Source organism: Echinops telfairi, unplaced genomic scaffold (assembly GCF_000313985.2).
Source record: "Echinops telfairi isolate 266 unplaced genomic scaffold, ASM31398v2 ScPeMD7_3509;HRSCAF=4178, whole genome shotgun sequence".
NCBI classification, from domain to species: domain Eukaryota; kingdom Metazoa; phylum Chordata; class Mammalia; order Afrosoricida; family Tenrecidae; genus Echinops; species Echinops telfairi.
The window spans coordinates 14,262,867-14,286,856 of record NW_022107407.1 but is presented as its reverse complement, the minus strand read 5'-3'; the positions used below and the strand labels follow the sequence as shown (position 1 = coordinate 14,286,856).

Genomic DNA, 23,990 nt, shown 5'->3' with positions numbered 1-23,990 from the left:
TGAAGCCGGTCTTGAAGGAACCTCAAGCTATAGTGACACATTCCATAGATTGAGTGTCCCACAGGTAGTAGAGCTCACAAGTTGAGGCAGAGAACTAGCTAAAACAGCCGCACACTGGTCCAATCACCAGAGAGCAAGAGATAGAAATGCGAGGCTCGCCGAGCCATTTATCTCTTTGCCTTTCAAACTGCGATCTTATTAATCCCACATGTTCTTATTGGCCAGGTTGGCACAATAAGCCTACCTGTCACATACTTGAATCTTTAAAAACATGAGTGACATTCCCTTTCCATCCAACTATCAATTCTTGACTTTTATATGTAGTGAAGCAGTCACAATGTTTTGATAAAGATGAAAAATCAGGAGTGTTGGACAACTGCTAAAATTGATGAATGATGAAACTGCCCTCGCCAACAGAGCAGAAATAAAAGGATAATACATTAAATACAGAGTTGAGATGTTATAGAATCTTATATCTATTAACAAAATAACCATATAATTTATCATTCAAACTGGGGCGCTTTTGTCTGCAGCAAAGACTAACCTAAAAGAGAACTTAGGATCCAAATAAAAATTAGAATTGTCCCAGACAAACTGGAACATATTCACCCCAATAAAGTAACAAGCAGTTCTGAATATTCCCAGAATAAGTTTCCTTTTGAATAATCTACATTAAAGGGACTAGAAAAGAAACCATAGTGATACAGATGAATTCCTTTTCAAATACTAAATGACACAGGTAATTTTGATGTCTCAGCATAAAAAACTTACTCTCTACAAAGTAATAATCATATTTATGTGTGATTTATATGTTATCTTGACTAGTTTGAGTCAAATATACGGACTGTCCATAGAAGCATCATCAGAAAAGGTAGATGAAAATATATCACTTTTATAATGGTTTATGTCCTTTGATTTAATTATGGTAATATAATCAGGTAGGCATTCACAAAATTGTGATATACATTTCTGGAACATATAATAAGGCATTAGCAAATCCATAATGTAAAAGATAAAATTAGCTTCCCTTAGTATAATTTACGAACTGCCTATACCAAAAGGATTTCTAAAGTAACCATTATTCCTAATAATAGCACAGATATTACTTATTTATTTTCTAATGAAAATTAATAGATTTAAATTACATATGGAATTTAATTACATTCACATTCAACTAATAGAAATTTCAGATTAACAACATGTATTATTGGTCTGGTCAACTATCTTGACCAGAAGAGTACCTCTTCATTATTCCTCAGTATAAAATTTCTGTTCAACTCTGTGCCAATGACTGAATTCACCAGAATGTACAAGGGAAACTAATATGTGCTTCCCAGAAGCCTTCTGCGGTTGGGTCCATCACAACAGAGTGGAATATCCCTGTGGCATTTCTGAGGCTGTAGTATTCGTGGAAGCACACCGACTCATCTTTCGCTGGCAGAATGGGTGGTATATTCACACCGCTGATCTGTTGGTTAAAAGTGTGACGTATAACCCATTGCAACACCAGAGATCCGTAAAGATTATAATAGGACCTATTGATTATGTAGAATTGTGTGGTACTGAAGATCTTGTCATACACCTCACTTCATTTACTCCTGGAAACAGACACAGCATTGATAGATAAGGACTTTGACCTTCAGAGACTCCTAAAGGGCATTTGGCCTGGAAGTCCAGAGTCTAGCTTTTAAAGTAGCTGGGCCAGCAGCTCTCCTAGAATGGTATGGATCCGTTACTAACCCCAAACTTAAGAAGACCATCAAGCGAATACTTTTCCAGAGCTACATTGCAGCTCATTAACTTTCATAATGTATTAGGGGAGGGGGGGATTGATATGGTAAATCATGCAACTTTAGACGCCTTTATATTTTATATCCCTTTTTAATATTTGATTATAACATCTAACCAAGCATCCCGTATCAATTAGTTTGGGCAACATCCTAACTTAAGAAAACTTGCTGAAAGTATTTACTACTACTATGTTCTGGCTTCACATAATAGAGGTATACTTATGAACACTTCTGGCCTATTATCTTTCTTTTGATGTAAAGGTCACTCTTTGGTATTCCTTGTTTTTAGCAAAAATGCTTAAAGCTATTCCTATCATAAATAAGTTATATAAATTGCTATACTCATGCAATGAGTTGAGAACTAAATATTCGCCATTGAATTCATGTTGAATGTCAAGCATCTGCTAAATACCTTACTTAGAAAAATGCCATCAATTTTCGCAATGAATGTTCGGTACATGATGATTTACAGTCGTTACATTGTTCTTGGTATTATAAACGAGAACATTGTACTTATATGACCCAACCAGATAAAAAGGGCAACATGCAATTAGATCTGTGTGACCAGATTTAAAGTGGGACACCATTGACCGGGGGGTGGGTGGGGGTGGGGTGGGGTGTTATTCTTGATTAAAAGTTTGGTCTATATGGACCAAATAGACTGTTCCCTAGCTTGTCCAGCATTCTTTCCAAAAATCAGGACTTTTTTAAAATGCAAAAAAAATGGGACTGTCCTGCCAAAAGTGAGATGTCTGGTCACCTTAAGATGTTGTACAATAGCCCCTTATATGGTTTTAAATCCATAAGCAATGCAAATAGTCTAGCCCTTTAGTGGTTTTGTTGTTGTTATGTTTCTTAAACCAAAACTCGGGGGGAAAAAAGGTCACTGACATTGAGTTGATGCCAGCCCACAGCGACCCTGTCCTACAGGGTAGAGCTGCTCCGATTAGTTTCTGAGACTGCACCTGTTAACATCATAGAAAGCCCCATCTTTCCCATGTGGAGCAATTGGTGGTTTTGAACTATTAACCATGTAGTTCTCAGCCTAACATGTAACTACTACACCACCAGGGCCCTGCTTTTTCTTAAGACAGTATTAATGCATAGTAAACAATAATTACTTATATCCCATTTGTGAGAGGTGGTCTCTCAGGCAGTATTGAATTTGCACAAGAATCATGAAGTAGACAATTTACTTTGTTTTTTATGTTGAAAAACTGAGGCTCAGCAAAATTAAATATTTCCAATTGCTCATGGGCTTAAAATAAATATATTAGTATGACAGCATTAGTAGATTACATGTGATCTTCACACCTTAAGAAACTTTCGAGTGCAGGAACCAGAGAAAGAGTTGGGTGACTTTATGAACCTCTATCTAGTGTAGTTGATGAGACAAAATTATGACTTTTAATTCTTTAAATTATTTGTATTCAACCCTCGAACTCTTTTTTTAAAAGTTATTTTATTGGGGGCTCATACACTTCTCATCACAATCCATACATACATCCATTGCGTCAAGCACATATGCACATTTGTTGCCCTCATCATTCTCAAAACATTTGCCTCCCACTCTAGCCCCTAATATCAGTTGCTCATTTTCCCCCTCCCTCCCCACCCCCTCCCTCATGAACCCTCCATAATTCATAAATTATTATAGTTTTGTCATAAGTTACACTGTCCGATGTTTCCCTCCGCCCTCTTCTCTGCTGTCCATCCCCCAGGGAGGAGGCAATACTTAGATTCTTATAATTGGTTCCCCCTTTCTACCTCACATTCCCTTCTCCCTCCAGGCATCGCTCCTCTCACCACTGGTCCTGAAGGAGTCATCTATACTGGATTCCCTGCAGCATTTGAACTCTTAATAATGTTCCTAATTTAGCTATACTTACAACTCTCCATCATCTAATATTCCTTACTTTTCTCTTTTGCATAATTAAAAAATACTGTTGGAAAAAAACTTTCTTTTCTTTTCACTATTATTGTTATTAACACTTTTATTGGCATATAAGTCACCTATCATACAATCTAGTAGTTTACTCACATTAAGAAGAGTTTTACTATTACTTCACTTCAGATCTTGAAGTCAAAACTAGCTTTTCATAGACCTTATAAGATGTTCCTCACCAACACTGAGACTGTCTGTTGTTTGTCAAGTAAGAAACTGATGCAAGACATCACCTCCTTTGAGCACATTGCAGCGGCTATTCCACTCACTCACGTATCTCTATTGAGGACAATCCATAAAGGCACTAGATTCTCAAAGACGTGCTAAGGTATAAATGGTTAGCACCAGGAAACTGCTTAGAGGAAATCTTCATTTCATAAAGTGGTCAGTATATCTATGACGAGTTTATTTTTATTTTTAAATTTTCAATTCTTTAAAATGTTTACTATATATGAACATGTTAATCAACTTCTCATAACATGGCAAAATGAGGAAAGAAAATATTAAAATGAATTGTTTTTAATCACTTACTCAGAACTTTGTGTTACATTAAAATTTTAGAAAAGACCCAGAAATGTTAGCTTAGATTGAAGTCATGAATCAATATATTAATTTGTATTATTTTTCCACTAGGCATTAGAATCATATTGATACTTTTCGGAGGGGTCTAAAATTATTATAAATACTCAAGACTGGTTGTAAGAACCTATTCTTTTTATATTTGTTTCAATATTATAAGGAATTTAGCAATACATAGTTGTAAAGAAAAGCACAATAATTAGTTACTTTTACAAAATCATGGAAATATCTGAAGTAATAGTCTTTAATAGAATGTAATTCTTTTAAAAATATGGGGGGAAAATTCTAATTCAGCAGAGAGGTTAATTACTAGTGAAAACTGTAAACATATAGAAGTCCATATGTTTATAGAACCTAGACCAATACAGACTTTGGATTTTCTATTAATGATGGTATATATCATATCATGTATACTTCATTTGGATATTTTTAAATTTAGTTAGACTTTCCAAGTTTCAACTTACAACTGATTTTAAGTGTGTCAAAAAATTTAGAAGACAACTTGTTTAATATTTGTTTTTCTACTCCTGTGACAGTATGCTCGTATTAAGGCTTGGTTTTTAATTTTCAAAGGTTTCCCTCTGCAGGTTGTGCATATGGGGTGGGTAAATGAGAAACTCCAAGGAACGGACTCCTCCCAAACCTTCAGACACAAGTTCCTGGCACTAAAAGGTTCATCCTTCTACATTTTCAACACTCCTCCGGTAAGAACATTCTCGAAATACAATTTGGCTTGCTTTGTTGCTTAAGTTCTTTATATTAGAGAAGCAAAAATCAAAGATGATGTTTGAAAATCAACAATAGTGGTTTTGCTGATTCTCTTGTTTACCTAGTGGCTGGGTGTGGATTGACTGGCTTTTTCTTATTCAAATGTCATAAATTAATGAATAAATTTTTTTATCTCAATTCAGAAATCTATTATGAGGTATAATGTTTTGTTTTGTTTTGCCTAAAAATTAGTTTGGCTTAGAGGTAGAGATGGATCAGGCTTTATATAAGAGGTAAAAAACACATATCAAGGTAAGTCAAAATTTATTTCTGTAGAATCTTAAAAACCTTTATTAGATTGAAAAATCCAAATGTGAAGATATTTTTCTTGAAATATACAGTTGAAGGGGCTCCTGCCACCTCTCTAGCCCTATCCCAGTGAATTCTCTGTTCTTCACTCTGCACCGCATCGAAACGGCAGCTTTGATGTCCTGGAGGGGCAGGCATCTTCCACGCATCTCAGAATCGCTAAAAACATCTTTTCTTTGGAAGAGATCTTTGCATGTATGAAATGGAACCTTATTAGGAAGACTGTTTGACTTACCATCTCATATGGCTAGAAACAAACAAAAAAGCTCTAGATATGATTAACTTGATGGGCAAAAAATAAAAATTTAAAAGCTATTCTTATCCTCAAAAATTTAATTTTTATTAAAATATGAATGAGCAGCCTATGTATGTAGAATCCGTAATGTAAAGTTATTGCTAAATGCTGTTTCTACAATCTTATTTCCCAAGTTCCATTCATACCATTCTTCCAAAACTACCAAATGTCATGTGGTAATCTGCCTAGAAATTTACCAATTAAATGCACTGTCAGGGAGTCTGAAAATTAGAGCTGCAAACAAAAAAGCAAAACTTAATAGCTTCAGATATCTAATAAAACAACTTTTAAAACTAAAAGAATAATGATGAACTCTCTACCATATGAAAAATAAAAGAACATAATTGGGCTTCCTCTTTAGAACATCAAGATAGAAATGTCTTGCATGTTCGTTTTATTGTTAAAGTCTAAATTTTTTGAATAATTTTAGATTGCAGAAATGTCACACATAAGGGCACAGAAGTTTTCTGTAAACATTTACCCAGATGTTCTGGGTGTTAACACCTTATACAACCCTGATGAGTTTGTTACAAATTCAGAAAATGTCATTGGTAGACCACTGTTAACCTGGCCTCTAAATCGATTCAAATTTTGCCAGCTATTCTTTAATTGTTGAGAATCCAACACAGCATTACACATTACATTTAACAAATGTTAATAGATGTCCTTTTAATAAACTAATGATGTGAACTCTGATATTGTGTCATCTCAATATTGACATAAATAATTGAATGTCATCAAAACAGATTCAATAATGCTTTGTTACATGTCTTGTTAAGTAAGATTTTGAATGGTTTTGCCTAAGGAAGTCTCTGAAATTAAAAGAAAACATTAAAAATAACTCCAAGTAACCTGGATAGCCTCCATTCAGCACAGGCTGTGAAATACAAGAAGACTGGGAACATGATTTATGATTCTAAGAGTGTAGCTATCCATAATCTATATTTTTGTTACTGCTTCACGCAGAAGTGCCTCATACATTACCATTAGAGTCTAAATGTGACCACAGAGCTGCTCAGCATCTAATCTTAAATTGAGGACAAGAACATATGTCAGCGTTATGTGCATCAGAGAGAAGAGTCGTCAGCTCATCAATTGAACCTTGAACGTACCCACCCTGACAGAACAAAGGGTGGCGGGAGGAGTAAAGTGTGACAAAATGTCCCCACATGATACAACTGAGAGTTGTTTAAGGAATCCCAATGTTTCTATCTAATTGGTCAGTAATAGTCTCAGTTTATGATTGTTCTCTACATACAACATTCTCAATTATGAGAAATGCTTAAAATATCGAATCAAAGTTCTGTCATTGAAAACAAAGTTGAATTTAATCTACATGTGCTGCCATTTTCCACTGTTGACAAAATTCTAACTTACTTTTCATTGGTGAGATAGACAATATCATATTTTTATGATTAGTACAATGTTTTGCTTATTTATTTAAAATTCAGCAGTCAGTATTCCTAGCATTGATCCATGTTACCGACATCGTATCAGACAAATAAATAGATTGCCTGACCTCCATTGCTCAGATTTGCCAGAAGCAAGCATTACCACTCTTTACTACCATAAATATTTTGTTTAGAAATTTAAAACCTGTTGACACGTCTGCTCTAAGGAAAAGAAATAACTGACAAATTAAAATCAATGTCACACCCGGCTCACTAGAACCTGTGTTATCTCCGTGTTGCCACACAGCAGGTCCTTAGGGCTGTTGCAGACATAGGCTTTCCTGAATTGCCTCTTCTCCTTAAATTTCTTCCTGCAGTGTTGCCTTACCCAAATTTGATGTTCTTCTTTTGTTGTCTTTCCTTTTTTAAAACTACAACACCCCTACATTAGAGATACTTTAAGAATGTATTGACTATATTACATCTCTTCACAAATACTTTCAGTGTGACTGGTACTTTGAAATGCAAACAAATGCATGTGTGGAGTTGGGAATTTTCCAGTCTGGTGCCAAAATTTAATGTTTGAGGGGCTTGAATACTTTGCTGGTGACTTGAGAGAGTCCAAGTACCACAGTGAATCTGACTTCCTCTTCAGGAACAACATGCACCTTAAAGTATTTCGTCTGACTTTGTATATAATCCTAATAAAGCTACTTAGCTTTATTACAACTGGCCATTAAAGTCCCATATGAGTCGATAATTACTTCTTATCATTAGAGCCCAGTATGACTAATACACTAGAAACTTTGGAAATTGCATCTTCTAAATCAGTTGGGACCAGGCAGCACATTTTGTCTTTTGTTTGGCCTCGATTTACAAGGTGTTTGCAAAATGCCAGGTAATTGGCAGGAAGTGCTTATGTTCTCAGAATTAGCTTCTCTTCTGGGCATAAGGAGATGTAGAACATCACCGTCAGGTAAAAGTTGGATTTACTCAAGCAGGTTTTTTAAATGTACGAATTCTGTTTTCTTTTGTCTTTGTTTTTCATTTTCTGAAGAAATGCAATATTGATTTACCAGAGTTCTGGTAAATTTTATAATATTGTGATTTTTGCTTTATTTTTATTATTATTGAAATAGGATTTTCTAACTTTTAAAATATAAAGTATTATGTTTCAGCATTATATTAAATTTAACTCTTAGGCATACAATTCTTTGAGGGCAGGGGTTGTTTTGTTTGTAAGTTGCTATTAAGGAGAGACGCATGGGAAAGTATTGCTTTTGTAGGTAGGTCCCTTCAAGTTCATTCTAAATCATGGCAATCCTAGGCACAGAAGAACAAAACACTGTTTTTTCTATGCATCCTCACCAACCATTGGATTTTTTAAAGGCATTGTTTCAGCCAAGATGTCGATTTATTTTGTTGAGGACCGTCCCCTTTTCACAGGGATCAGTCCCTCTTTTTTTTTTTTAATCACTTTGGTAGGGGCTCATACAACTCTTATCACAATCCATACATACATCAATTGTGTAAAGCACATTTGTACATTCATTGCCCTCATCATTCTCAAAACATTTGCTCTTCACCTAAGCCCCTGACATCAGGTCCTCATTTTTTTCCCTCCCTCCCCGGTCCCCATTCCCTCATGAATCCTTGATAATTTATAATTATTATTTTGTCATATCTTGCCCTTTCCGACGTCTCTCTTCGCCCACTTTTCTATTGTCCATCCCCCAGGGAGGAGGTTATATGTAGATCCTTGTAATCCGTTCCCCCTTTCCACCCCACCCTCCCTCTACCCTCCCAGTATCGCCACTCTCACCACTGGTCCTGAAGGGATCACCTGCCCTGGATTCCCTGTGTTTCCAGTTCCTGTCTGTACCGGTGTACATCATCTGGTCTTGCCAGATTTGTAAGATAGAATTGGGATCATGATAGTGTTGGCAGGGGGAGCAGGGAGGAAGTATTTAGGAACGAGAGGAAAGTTGTATGTTTCAACATTGCTACACTGCACCCTGACTGGCTAGTCTCCTCCCAGTGACCCTTCCATAAGGGGATGTCCAATTGCCTACAGATGGGCTTTGCGTCTCGACTCCGCACTCCCCCTCATTGAAAATGATATGATTTTTTGTTCTTTGATCCCTGATACCTCATCCCTTTGACACCTCATGATTACACAGGCTGGTGTGGTTCTTCCACGTGGGCTTTGTTGCTTCTAAGCTAGATGGCTGCTTGTTTACCTTCAAGCCTTTAAGACCTCAGACGCTATATCTTCTGATAGCCAGACAGCATCAGCTTTCTTCGCCACATTTGCTTATGCACCCATTTGTCTTCAGCAATCATATCAGGGAGGTGTGCACACAATCGTACAATTTCTTTGTTCTTTGATGCCTGATAACTGATCCCTTTGGCATCTCGTTATCGTACTTCTTACATGTGGGCTTTGTTGCTTCTGAGCTAGAAGGCTGCTTGTTTACCTTTAAGTCTTTAAGACCCCAGACTCTATATCTTTTGATAGCCAGGCACCATAAGCTTTCTTTACCATGTTTGCTTACTCACCCGCTTTGTCTTCAGCGATTGTGTTGGGAAGGTGAGCATCATAGAATGCCAGTTTAACAGAATAAAGTATTCTTGCATTGATGGAGTACTTGAGTTGAGGCCCAATGTCTATCTGCTACCTAGATACTAAACCTGTAAATATATGCACATAGATCTATTTCCCCATCCTCATATAAATATATTTATTTATGTACATGCCTTTATTTAGACCTCTATAAATGCCGTTTGTCTCCTAGTTCTTTCCTCTATTTCCTTTGAGGGATCAGTCCCTCTTCGTAAGGTGACCAGATTTTAACATTGGTAAAGCGGGACAAAAGCGGACACCATTGATAAAACTCATATCCTGGTGAAATAGCCACATGGCAGCCAAAAACCGTCTACCCTAGCTCATCGTGTATTCTTTCCAAAAATTGGGGCTTTTTTAAAATGCCGCAGGACGCGGGGAAAATTGTTAAAAAGCGGGACTGTCCCGCCAAAAGCTGGACATCTGGTCACCTTATGTACATAAAACAAAGTCTTCTCATCTTTACTTTTAAGGGACAATCTAGCTGTACTTTTTCCAGCATATATTCATTTTTCCAGGAGTCCATTCAGTATTGTTCACCAACATGATTTAATGTAACTCAATTCTCAAATTCCTAAAACAAAACAAAAACACCTAATTTTTTTTTAGTTTTTCTTACTTTCACATGCGTATTAGAAAATGGAAAGCACCATGGCTTCAATCAGTTGCACCCTCATCTCCAAAAGGTATCTTTGTTTTTAAAGTTCTAAAGAAATAGTTTGCAGCAGATTCACCCCAAGAGGTACTTCGGTGTTGTGTTTCTGCTTTTTGCTGTTTCCTGTGACTGCTGCTCCCTTGGCATTGATTGTGGCTACAAGCAAAAGGAAACTTTTAACAACTCCCATATTTTCTCCCTTTATTCTAAGGTTGCTTCTTTGTCCAGTTGGGAGGATTGCTGTTTTCTTTAGATTAAGTTGTAATTAGCATTGAAATCGGTAGTCTTTGATCTTCATCAGGAAGTGTTTCAACACCTCTTCATTGTCACCAAGAAAAGTTGTGTTGTCTATATGTACAGTTTCCTAATGAGTCTTCCTACTGTCCTAATGATATTTTCTGCTTCACATAGTTCAACTTCTCGTAGTATTTGTTCAGTGAGTAGATTGGTGAAAGCATACAACCCATGTGCAAACTTTTCCTGTTTTTAAAATATAAAGTGTGCTTTTCCTTTGCTTTTTGCTTTTCAAAAGGCTCCTTCAAATTATATACAGGTTCCATATAAACAAAATTAAGTATTCTAAAGTTACTATTTTTGTGTGTGTGTTTCAGATAATTTTTATTTCTTCAAATTTGTTTATTTATTAGGAGTGACTGAAATGAAAAATAGAATTGAGTCCCATCATCATCACGATCATCGTGGAAATGGCTTTAAGGGAAAACTGGTCAGATGAATATTATTGCTTCCCATTTTCAACCAGTAGGTAGTTGCCATTGATCTAGACAGCCAACCGTCTGCCAAGAATGCTTGAGATATGTTATATAATACAACATGCTCATTCACGGGGGAAACCCACTAGGAAATAACTTATGTGTACTTTTTGATTTCATCGTACAAGACCAGCACAAAGGCACCACCCATGCCTCTGAGCACATTGGACCAGGCGCCCTTGAAAAATGCTTTGCTCCCTTCATCCCGAGCGATCTTCCTCCAGCAGTCCAGCATGCCGGTCAGTTCCTTTGCGCCCCGACTGCATCATCATTCGGCGACAAACAGTGTCAAATGGGTAGGAAGTCAACCCAGCCACGGCTGTGACGGACTGTGCAATCATCCAGCTGACAAAGATGTGGGTGTTTTTGGGATCCAGAAGCATTCCCTTTGCGGTGTCATTGATGCCGAAATAGCCCGGTAGATGATCATCCCCTGCACAGACACGTTGAAGCCCTGGTACAGGCCCCTAATCCCATCAGACTTGGTGATTTTAACCAAGCAGTCACCGAGGCCTTTGAACTCCCGTTCGGCGCCGACTTTGCCCAAATCAGCTGCTAGACGGGTACGGGCAAAATCAAGAGGGTACACAGACCACAAAGATGTGGTCCCCGCGGCACCGCCCGATGCCAGGTTCCCTGCAAAGTAGCGCCAGAACTGGGTCCTCTTGTCCACACCACCCAGGAAGATCTGCTTGTATTTATCTTTGAAGGCAAAGTTGAGAGCCTGGCTGGGGAAGTATCGGTTGACATTGGCCAGGTTACCACGCCAGAAGGACAGGACTCCCTGCTCCTTGGGGATACGTACCACGCAGTCGATGATGCCTTTGTACTGCTTATCTGCGGTGATTTGCTTGCTGGCATGCTGCACCTGCAGCAGCAGCTTGACCCGTTCGATGGGCGCTACCGCCATCTTGGAAATGGCCACGGCCACGAAGTCCTTGGTGAGGACACAGCGGCATCTGTCATGTTGGAAGAGAATGAGGCGACGGACGACCGCTCAGATGGAATAGGAACCAGCTTTGACTCCGGGCCTCTGGCGTTACTATTTTTACATAGTTATCAACATCCAGCTTATCTTATGCCTTGCACAGCCACTGAAATGCACTTCAACATATTTCTGGGACTTGTACTTTCAGCCAAGATGCACATGGCCTGAGCAGCAGTATCCCTAACCTTCTCCGTCTCGTCAGGATCAGGCTTGAATTTACAGCCGTTTCATGTTGATGTACTGCTGCAAGTATTTTTTTCCAATTATCTTAAGCAAAATTTCACTTGGAAGTGATATTAATGACATCGTTAGATACTTTTAGTGTTCTGAAGAATAACCTTTTAGGGGGCATGTAGTTGGCTTTCAAATTTCTCGACATCGACTAGTTAGCACCCATAGTGCTGCACCTGTTTGCTGAAACATTTTAACTGGTATTCTGTCAATTCTTGGAACATTTTATTTTTTTATTGCCTTCAGTGCAGAGTGAAATTTTAATTTAATACCAGTCGTTCTAGATCTATGTATTCATTTCATCTTCATTTGAACCTTCCTACAGTGTTCACAATTTTTCCAATAGAATCTTTCAATATTGTAATTCAACACGTTGAATTGTTTCTTCCGTTCTTTTATCTTCAGGAATTCTAAGCATATTCTTCCCATCTGATGTTGGAACTCCAGGTCTTTGCATGTTTCCTTACAATGCGTTACTTTGTTCTCGTGAGTCACACTTAGAAATATCCTGTTCTTTTACTTCATCATTTCCTCCTTTTACGTTAGCTATTCTACACTAACATGCAAGTGTCAAGGTCTTTAATGACATCCATTTTATTCTATTCTTTCATCCATTTATTTGATTAGCCTTTTGGTTTCTTCCTGCATGATGTGTTTAGTGTCAGTCCACAAATCATTTGGTGTTCAGTCATTAGTGTCCAATCAATTACTGCAATGGCCTATATATTCAAGTGCAATTCACTCAAGTTCAACATCCTTGAATTCCATGAACTTACATATGAGTCCTTGGTGGTCTTTTCTAACTTACGATGTTGAACTTTTCTATTGTTTCTTTCAACAGATGGAATTGAGTGGGTTCCTTTATGTTCGTCTGGTGAGGTTCTCTTGTGCAGCCACTGCTTAAGTAGTTGACAAAAGGTATTTGCAATGAATAAGTCATTGAACTTGAAAAATTTTATCATGAAAATTTTGGAAAATTTTTGTCTACAAGGGTGATCCTTCTTTGTTTCCAACCTTTGCATTCCAATCACCAATAATTATCAATTTACCTTGACTGCACATTTAATCATTTTCATTCTGCAGAAATTGGTAAAAACGTTCAATGTTCTCATACATGGCATTAGTTTTTGGTGTATAAAATTGAAAAACAGGCCTATAAAATGATCTTCTATTTATTTAATTTAATTGACTTATTTATTTTTATTTTTTTCAATCATTTTATTGGGGGCTCTTACAGCTCAATTGAATCAAGCATATTTGCACATATGTTACCATCATCATTTCCAAAACTTTTTCTACTTGAGCCCTTGATATAAGCTCCTCTTTTTTCACCTCCCTCCTAACCCTCCCACCCACGTGAATCCTTGATCTATTATAGATTGTTATTATTATTTCATATCTTACACTGTCCATTGTATCTACCTTCACCCACATGTCTGTTATTCATCCCCTTCAAGTGGGATGGGGCTATATATCCAATCTTGTGATGGATGCCCCCTTTCTCCCCCTTTCCCCTCCCTGGCCCTCCCCCTACCCTCATAATATCACTACTCCCACTACTGTTCCTGAGGGGGTTATCTGTCCTGAATTTCATGTTTCAAGAGCACGTATCTGTACCCATGTACATGCTCTGTTCTAGCCAAATTTGTAAGGTAGAACTGGTCATGGTAGTGGTAGGGGAGGAAGTATTCAGCAACTAGAGAAATGATGTGTGTTTCATCAGTGCTATACTGCCCCTTGGTTTAATCATCCCTTCCTTGTAAGCCTTCTTTTGGGGTATATCCAGTTGTCTATAGATGGGCTTTGGGTCTCCACTCAATCGCATTGATATAGTTATTTGTTTTGGATCTCTTGATACCACACACCTGATCCCATTAACAATTCATGGTCACACAGCCTGGTGTGCTTCTTCCATGTAGGCTTCTTTGCTGCCCTGCTAGATGGCTGCTTGGTAAACTTCAAGCCTTTAAGACAAGATGCTGTATCTTTTCATAGCCAGGCACCGTCCACTCTCTTCACCACATTTGCTTATGCACCCATCTTGTCTTCAGAGATTGTGTCAGGAAGGTGAGTATCAAAGAGTGCCAGGTTATTAGAATAATGTATCCTTGTGATAGGGGAGGCCTTAAATAGAGCCCCAAAGTCTGTCTCCTGTCTTATAAATATGTGAGTATTGGCATCTATCCCTTTCATTATAAATTAATGGGTTTACATATATGCATTCCTTTAGCTATGCCTCTATAAATAGCTTTTGTGTCCTATTTCTTTCCTCTATTTCCTTTCACCTTCCTCCTATCCCACTATCATGCTCACTGTCATCCATTTGGCTCTCAGTAATTCCTTGTGGATAAATTGCACTTGATTGAATCCCACCAGGCATTATACATCCTCCTTGCCATCAATTTTAGATCTATTATTGTTCTCTTATCCCTGAGTTTGTAGGCTCCCCACTCCCCTTCCCCAAACCCTGTGCTCCCATATTCCCCAGAATTGCCAGTCCCATTGTTTTCTCCTCAGGATTGTTTGCCTGCCTATCGTATATAGATAGACATAGGGCGAAAGGCAAAGAAAAACAAAAACAAACAAACAAAACAAAAATGCAATAGGTAGTTCTAGGTTTGTCTGCTGACTGTTATGTATGTTTTCTGATCAAGTCTGATGAGGTGCCAAGCCTTGTCCCCCAAGTCAGAAATCTATTTTCAGGATTCCTCAGGGACTTGGTTACTTTGCTCCCTGTACTGCCCTGTTGCACTTCCTTTGCATTTCACCCCACTGTGCATGGGGCAGACCAGGGACACTTTCCTCACATTGTCTCCAGTGCTGTCCCCCACAGTACTAGGGGTCAGGGAGGGAATGCCTTGTCTCATGATGGGCCCGTCCCTAGGGTCCTCTCTGAGCATTGGCTGCTCTGAGCAGGGTTGTCCTCCCCATGGCTTGGAGAGCCATGCTCAGGTTTCTCTCTCTCTCTCTCTCTCTACTTTCAATCTTGTGTGGTTTGGGCAGACCCACCTCTCTCTCTGGCCTATATCTTCAGTGTTGTCCTCGGTTTTGCCTTCTTCTAGGGAGGAGGTCAGTATAGGTCAGCTTGGACCAGGCCCATTGTCCTCTCTGTTAGTCGGTGCTCCATGCTAGTGTATTGTCCTCAAGGCTTGGCACTCAGGGATAGGGTCTCGTCCCTCTCAAAAGAGCTTTTTTTGAGAAATACAATGACAACATGGTATTTCGAGACCTTTAAATAATCCTCTGGATGATGAATGTGATGCCATTTCTCTTAAATGTGTCATGTCCACCATATTAAACCACGTGGTGTCCAATTCAAAATGGCCAGTGCCAGTCCATTTCAGTTCACCAGCAGTAGGCTATCAAACTATGTATATTCCATTTGATTTTGATTACTTCCAATTTTTCTAGATTCATTATTTGCAAATCCCATATTCCAATTATAAATAGATGTTTGCATCTGTGTATTTTCATTTTGACTGTGCCACATCAGCAAATAATGTTCTGAAAGATTTGCTTCATTCAGGTTATTAAGACTGACTCTACTATAAGGAAACATTTTTTTCTCCAATTGCATTTTCAGTGCCTTTCAACCCAAGGTCTTTATTATCTGACACAGTATAAAAAAACTTCTGCTGTTTTCTTGAAGAACTTGACTTCTCATTTTAACAAAAGGATTGCCAAGTTATTGACTCTGTATAACATTTAGGTTATTTAAACTACAGAAAGTACCTCTGTAAAATAAGAGACAGCATTTCCATTTCTTCCCCTTTTATTTTCAGCCAAAGTAATTCAAAGTTGAGTGTGTAATTTCTAGTCCTGTGTAATTATTTTTCCCTCCTCTAAAATATCTAAGATGTATAGACTCCTGGGTCCTGAGCTTCTGAAATGCTGTTAGTATCAGAGATTTTGTGGGTTTTATACTTGTTCACGTCAGTATTTAATGTTATGTGGGTTTTCGTTTTGTGTTTCAGTTATTTTGTTTTCTTGCCCCCACCCAGTAAACACATCTTTGTTCCATGTCTTACTTCCAAGGCTTTGTGTTGCCTTACCCTACATTGCAATCTCAAACATGCATATCTAAAGGTTCTACAATTAATCACTTATTTTCTGACAGTAATTTCTTTGATAAACCCCATATTCTATTTGGCTGTGAACCTCTCTTTTCATTTCAATTATGAAGAACTAAAAATGTAGCACTGTAAAGGTTATTCAAAGACACAAAAGTATGCATCTTGAAAGTCTATGATTAGCTGTTACACCTGCTCTGTGATTCATCTATCCTATAGTGTGATCTGGAATCAACTGTTACCCTAACTAAGCCTCATATTTCCTGCTTCCGGAATGGTATTTATCAAAATGGTGTCCTGTCTGAAAACTTTGTGTTGAAGAATAAATGAGACAACCAGTCAAAAGTGCATAGTACAGTGCTAAGCACATACAAATTTTTCAGCATTGCATGGTACCTCCACAAACAAGACTACATAGAATATCTTTCATTCACCTTTCTATCAATCAATATAAAACTGAATATTTACTTTCGTTTGTATGCCAGCTGGCTTTTCTGCCTAACACAGCAAATTGTATCCCACTGTATACTTATAGACTTGTGTTGTAGGTTTTACCTTTCGGGTTGCTAACAGCAAGGTCAATAGTTCAAAACTACCAGCCACTCTGTGGGAGAAAGATGAAGCTTTGTACTTCCGTAAAGAGTTAGCATCTTGGAAATCCACGTGGACAATTCAACCCTGTCATAGGGTTAGGATGAGTCAGATCCGACTCAATGACAGTGAGATGCTTTTGTTTGTTTTATTTGTGTGTGTGTTTATATCTAATTAACCTATTTGTTTACTCATAATTTCACATAATCTGTGGCTATATTCTAAAGATTATATACAGTTTGGAATAATAAAAACTTTGTTTTAAGACAGACTAAAGGTCTCGTCAGAAACTTGTCATTTCCAAACGCTAGTATTTGGAGAACTTGTTTAAACACTCATCTTCAGCTACATCACACAATTTTTTTTGGTTAAGTAACAACAAAATCTTTTCATCACACCCTATCAAATCTTTTCATCACACCTGGTATAGAATAAATGTTCAATAAACAGTCATAATGATTATGTTATCATCATCATTTTAACTTCTCCTCCTACTGAATACTACATAATTGACTCCTTATTGTAAGATTTAAATCCCAGAAGTGAACATCTGCTTGGCTAAACTGATTCTGTTTTTGAAAAAACGTAAGATATTTGTTTGGACAATGGTTTTTATTTGAATCAAGGTCAGGAGAAAGACAAGGCTTTCTACTCCCATAAGAGTTATAGACACGGAAACCCTCGGAGCAGTTCTGCCCTGTCTTATAGGGTCACTATGAGTCAAAATCAATCAACTCAATGACAGTGAGCTTGTTGGTTTTATCTGAAAGGCATCCGATGACTAAAGAGACTGCTCATGCATCATGTGCACAAACTTGAGCCAGTCTTCACCTATGACCAGGAAAGGTGTGATAATACACCAGTCATTGTGATCAGGGCGTTTCTTTACACATACTGGGATGAACCTTCAAGGTTCAGTACAACAGAGAGTGAAGCTTACTTAATGATCTTTCATAAAATTTAAATATTCCTTAAAATCCTAAGAGGCATGCCTCCAGAAAAGTCATTGTCATTAAAATTTTTAAAGCGATTATTTAGAACAGTTTTCTTTCTGGAAGTTTTATTATGTAATGGGTCTTTCCAAAGAGGTTATAGTTTGCAGAATTATCATAATCAACCCAATAAGAATTGAGTTAATTGATCCTAAGACTCAACAGAAATAAGGAAGACTGATTTAAAAATACTGAAATTTATAAATTTCTTTACAGTTTAGAGTGTCCTTTTCTGTACATTCTATCATTTGATTTGTGACATATGGCAGGGTACCCCCCTCAAACAATGGACTTTTCCCCCCAAACCCTATGTATTAATTTTTTTTTTTTTTTTACAAAACAACCCTGTCACCTTCAAAATGCTCTCCATTACATTTAATATATTTGTCAAGTCTGTGATTCCATTCTTGGAAGCATTTTTCAAACTCATCTGTTTAGATGGCCGACAGCATCACCCTCATTTTTTCTTCACCTCTTCTACATCGTCAAATCATTGTCCTTTCATGCCCCTCTCCATTCGTGGAAACAAAGAGAAGTTGCACAAAGCAAGGTCAAGTGAGTAAGGTGTATGGGACAAGAGAAGCGTGATCTTTTTAGCAAAAACTGGCACATTGAGATAGCTGCATGAGTGGGTGGCACTGTCATGGTAGCAAAACCAGTCCCCCATCTGCCACAAATCGGGCTTTTTTGTCACACACTATTTCATAATCTTTTCAGGCCCTCTAAATTGAAAACTTGATTAACAGTCTGACCTGGGGGGACAGACTCCAAATGCACTATCCCCTCACATCAAAAAACAAAACAAAACAAATGAGCATCATCTTGATCTTTGGTTTCACTTGACTAGCTTTTGGGGGGTGAGGTGACAATCACATCCTCCACTGGCTGATTGATGTTTGCTTCTGGGGTCATAAGAATAGCACCATGTCTCATCATCAGTAATGACCTTGGGGAAAATATCTGGGTCTCTTTGGAGATGTTCTTTCAAAGCACAGCATGTTTCCACTCAATCTTCTGTTTTTCTGGTCAATCACAACCAAGGGTGCAAATTTCATAGAGACCATTCTCATTCGCAAATCTTCTGTTAACATTCACTGAACCGAGTCCTAGATAGTTCAGATAACTTCTCCATCTCTTTAATGGTCTGTCTTCTGTCTTTGAGAAAAAGTGCATGAATTTTGTTGACATTTTCATCCTTTCAGGGAGCTGAGGCCATCCAAAGCAAAGTTTGTCATCAATTGACATTTCACATTTTTTGAAATGAGAAAACCACTCATACACTTGTTTTCCCATAGTGCTATTCTTTTAAGCTATGTTCAACATCACAACAGTTTCTTCAGCATTTTTCCAGAGCAAGAAACACAGCTGCATGCTGGTCTCTTAAATTGGCTATCACCAAAAAAGAGGTTCGAGCAAAACTGCTTTTACGAAAAATAAATTCACTGTGACCAGAGAGATCCTTCCCAGATGATGCACCTGGGTGCATTATCTCAAATAAAGTTTCTTGGTGCTCACTTAGCAGGAAAAATGCATACTCTGAACATTCTGCCCAGTGGAGCTTTATTCCAGTTTTTTTAGGGAAACCTCTCGTAAACAAACAAGTTTGTCAGTTTAAAAGAATTTCTTATTTTACTAAGAAAAATGTTAGATACATAAAATGGCTTCCCCAAGAATGCACAACTTGTCTAGATAGGACTAGATAGAATCATACAAATTATAAAATCATACATTTATGAAATTATACATTTTACAATTCTTGTCTGGAGAAGCCTTAAAACTTTCCTTTATGTAGATTCATAGACAGTCTTCTTGGGAAGCGGTTTATAACGGACACAAGCAAGTATTTCTCCATTCCTGTACAGCAAGTATCTTAACAAGCAACTACTACTGTGTGTCAAATTCTGAATATTAACTAGCAATGCCATAATTCTGACATCAAAGACCCTCATAGCTCCATGGAACATTTTTTTCTTGGATTACAGAGTTCAATGACCGAAACATACACAAATATCTCACCACCAAGTGAAAAAAAGCAACACAACAAACGGAGATGGTAGCTGTGTTAGACTGAATTCTCTAGAGTAGCAAAACAACTGACACATATGTGTATGCATGTAGAAAGAGATGAATTCCAATAAATGGCTCAACCAGTTGTAGAAGATCTTAAGGCCAGTACAGTTCAAGTCCATGGGTTAAATGTAAGCCAAAAATGTTTCCTGGTCCTTGAAGCTGCCTGGGTTGATGAACAGAAAGCAGGAACATGAAGCAGGGAAGCATAAGCCATTAGGTGCAGAGCTGACTGAGATCAGTCTACTGAATCCAAGGTTGGCAGTAGTCTATTTGCCCCGGGGACATAATGGAAGTCGATGAACTATATGCAGGATCCAAATCCAGCAATAGAAGTCCAATAGCTTCCTCACACTATCGCTGTATACTAAGAGTGTGCCACACCCTGAGTAAATCTCCCATCAATCTTATCAAAGTTGAGACAGACCATGGACATTTATTCTCCAAAGCTGCGTGACAGCTTCACAGACGACCTCACTATGGAGCTGACCATACTCTATTAGAGCTTCTCAGAGGAGGATCCTAGACCATGCAAGTTGATATAGAATCTAACTATCACAGTCAGGGAGAGTGCGTGGCACGTAGAACTGATGTGGAGAGGAAGTGCAATGCTTCAGAGAACCTGATGGGGTACAAGTGTATATTCATTCTCTAAAGTTATTTCCATTCTGAATATGGACGTATCAAACTTTACTATCCTATAGACGTATCAGGCACTTTACTGACTCATTTACAAAATCTCAGATATTTTATACAAAACCATCCATGTGTGAAAACAATTCTGTATGTGAGGAAGGTGTAAGAGTCCTTCTGCCATTGAGCTTCTAACTGTAATTAACAGCATCCAGTGGATGACTGCGTTCATGTGAAGACTTTAAAAACTTTTAATCTCCAATGTTTTAGAAACACAATCTCAGAGCTGTACCATGTTGTTATTAAAATGATTTTATGCTCTACCTTTATTGTTATAGAACTCTGAGGGTACAAAAGCACACACTTTAAACTTTTAGTGATAATGTGCTTGCTTCGGCAGCACATATACTAAACTTTTAGTGATGGTTTGAGCAGCTATATCCACCTGTTCCCCATATGAGTTGTAATTCGACAAAAGGAGCTCAGGATAAAGTAAATAAATAAATTTACTCAACTGAAGTTATTTATGATAATTTTGGTTGAAAATTTCTCCTAAACTATTAAGGGGTATAGTAGCCATATTTGCTACTGGAACTCCTTAAAATATCTTCAAAGTATAAAATGGAGGGAAATATTCTTTTCAGATGGCCTTATAAAATCTGACTTTCTAGCTCAATGCATCTCAACTGGAAAAGTGACGGAAAAGGCAAGGAGAAATGTTATGGAATGATCACTTCATTAACAAAGATGCATTGCACAAAAAAAGGAAATTCCAATTCTGTTTGTAATAGCTTTGTTTTCATGTAATTTGCATATCACACAATTAAATATATCAATGGTATTAAGAAGAGCTGCGCAATCAATGCACTCAATGCACTCAGGGCTGTGAGCAACCCATCCCGCCCATTCTTCTGCCCTCCCAAGGTCTTTCTTTACCTGCAGTCCGACAACCCCCCCACCCCACCCCCACCCCCGCAGTCCCCGAGTGCTTCTTTCAGATAAGCAGATAAACTGTGCATTACCTGTAATGAAGCATTCCCGCCTATATGCTTCTTCTTTTCCTAAACAATATTTTGATCAACTATTCCCCCTTTCGAGTCGTCACTCCTGAAATTTCTTAAGAGGAATTTCTTTCATTTATTTTTTTATTCCTAGTAAAATAACATCACCATGCGTGGACCTTTTTTTTTTTTAAACATTTTATTAGGGGCTCATACAACTGTTATCGCAATCCATACACACATCAATTGTGTAAAGCACATTTGTATATCATTCTCAAAACATTTTCTCTCCACTTAAACCCCCGACATTAGGTCCTCATTTTTCCCCTCCCTCCCCGCTCCCCCCTCCCTCATGAGCCCTTGATAGTTTATAAACTGGTATTTTGTCATATCTTGCCCTGTCCGACGTCTCCCTTCACCCACCTTTCGGTTGTCTGTCCCCCAGGGAGAAGGTCACATATAGTTCCTTGCAATCGGTTCCCTCCTTTCTACCCATTCTCCCTTCACCCTCCCTGCCTCGCCACTCACACCACTGGTCCCGTAGGGATCATCTGCCCTGGATTCCCTGCATTTTCAGTTCCTATCTGTACCAGTGTACATCCTCTGGTCCCGCCAGACTTGCAAGGTCGAATTCGAGTCATGGTAGTGGGAGCGGGGAGGACGCATTTAGGAACTAGAGGAAAGTTGTATTTCTCATCGTTGCTACATCGCACCCTGACTGGCTCGTCTCCTCCCCGAGACCCCTCCGCAAGGGGATCTCCAGTGGCCTACTAATGGGCTTTGGATCTCCACTCCGCACTACCCCCATCATTCACTATGCGTGGACATTTTTCTCAGAATCAAAATCAGCATTTTCTTCAGACAATTACTATTTTGGTGGCATGATGAATGCACTGAGGCCATTGTGATGTGGCCTGGGACCATGCTATTACTGGTAAAGAAATAACAAGATCATGGATGACTCTAGAAAGTAATTTTCAAGATGCAGTAAACCTGTGAAAATTGAATTAGCCCCATATGCATTTACCAATAGCATCAGACTTAAGGAACCAGATGTTAATCTAAATTGTATGCATATACCCCAAAGTGTCTGTTGACAATTTAGCTTCTCAGATCACTGAAACATGAAGTTTTCATTATCTTCAAGAAAGCATGTGGTTTTGTAATTTAAATGTTTTAAAGTAAATATAAAAGTGTTCATTACATCAATATAATACCCAATGCTTACAAAGCCCCTGAATATGGTAGTGTATATGAAATACATTTAGCCACTCTTAAGCACACAATTAAAGACCTTATAGTTCTGAGATAGGTTGAGCATAGGAAACGAGTGATTTCAGTGGGGGCACAGCACTGCTATTTACTGAAATAGGAGTACTAAAAGATAGGTATATGGATAGCAGTAAATAAATCAATGATTTGTCTAGGAGGTTGTTGTAAGTTTGAATTGCTTAAAGAGCTCCAAAGTATTTTTAATAAAGTTAAATATGCTGCTTTCCTAGTCCTGATGAATGGATTCCAACATATGGTGGAATATAGGACAGAATAAAGCTTCCCCCAGAATTTCCAACTTTATCCTGTTTAAAGAGGCAAAATGTTACATCATCAACCCTCTCACTTTTGGGTTAGAACACAAAATTTTAAATACTTGTTAATAGAGAAAACCATCTCTTTTGCTTGGAATTAAAAAGAAGATTTATTGAGAAACCGAATAGCTGTAGGGAGTCAACTAGTCAAATCCACTATAATGGAGCTGGTGCTGACTCAGGGGGCTGGTGCCACTGAGGTGGCTCCAACTCACAGTGACCCGAGGGGCAACAGAATGAAATACAGCCCGGACCTTTGCCATCTTCAACACGGGTCTTCTGCCTGAGCCCATTGTTGGTGGTATTGTACCAGTTCATCTTGTCAAAGGCTTCCTCTTTCCTGCTACCCCTCCACGTTGCCAAGCAAAATGTCCTTCTCCAGAGATTGGTCTCTCCTGATAACATGGAATAACTATAGCAAGGCAAGCAAAGCAACCCTTTGCAATGGAGCTGATTCTGACTTATTGGGACCCTGAATAATGGAGTAGAACTCCCCCATAGGATTTCTCACGCTGTAAATCCTCATGGGAGTAGACAGCTTCATCACCCTCCAGCAGAGTGGCTGGTTGTTTGAACCAGGCTCCACTGTTTATCCAACAGTGCCAGGAAGGCTTCTTATGGCTTGACAGCACTAGATAAATTTAAGAAGTGTTCCACCATTGGATCATAGAGAGGAGTGTTGCCAGAGAAAAGCAAAAAAAAAAAA

General features: G+C 38.3%; 1 protein-coding gene and 1 pseudogene across 1 annotated transcript in view; one reads left to right on the top strand and one right to left on the bottom strand.

Annotated features, from left to right (window-relative positions):
• SNTG2 (syntrophin gamma 2) overlaps nucleotides 1-23,990 on the top strand; it is a 442,011-nt gene that overhangs the window by 235,052 nt on the left and 182,969 nt on the right. Inside the window, exon 11 of the mRNA XM_030886702.2 lies at nucleotides 4,902-5,018. Within this exon, the coding sequence (XP_030742562.1) occupies nucleotides 4,902-5,018 (117 nt within the window). The remainder of the gene's footprint in view (nucleotides 1-4,901; nucleotides 5,019-23,990) is intronic.
• Nucleotides 11,084-12,091, bottom strand: LOC101659956 (annotated as a pseudogene).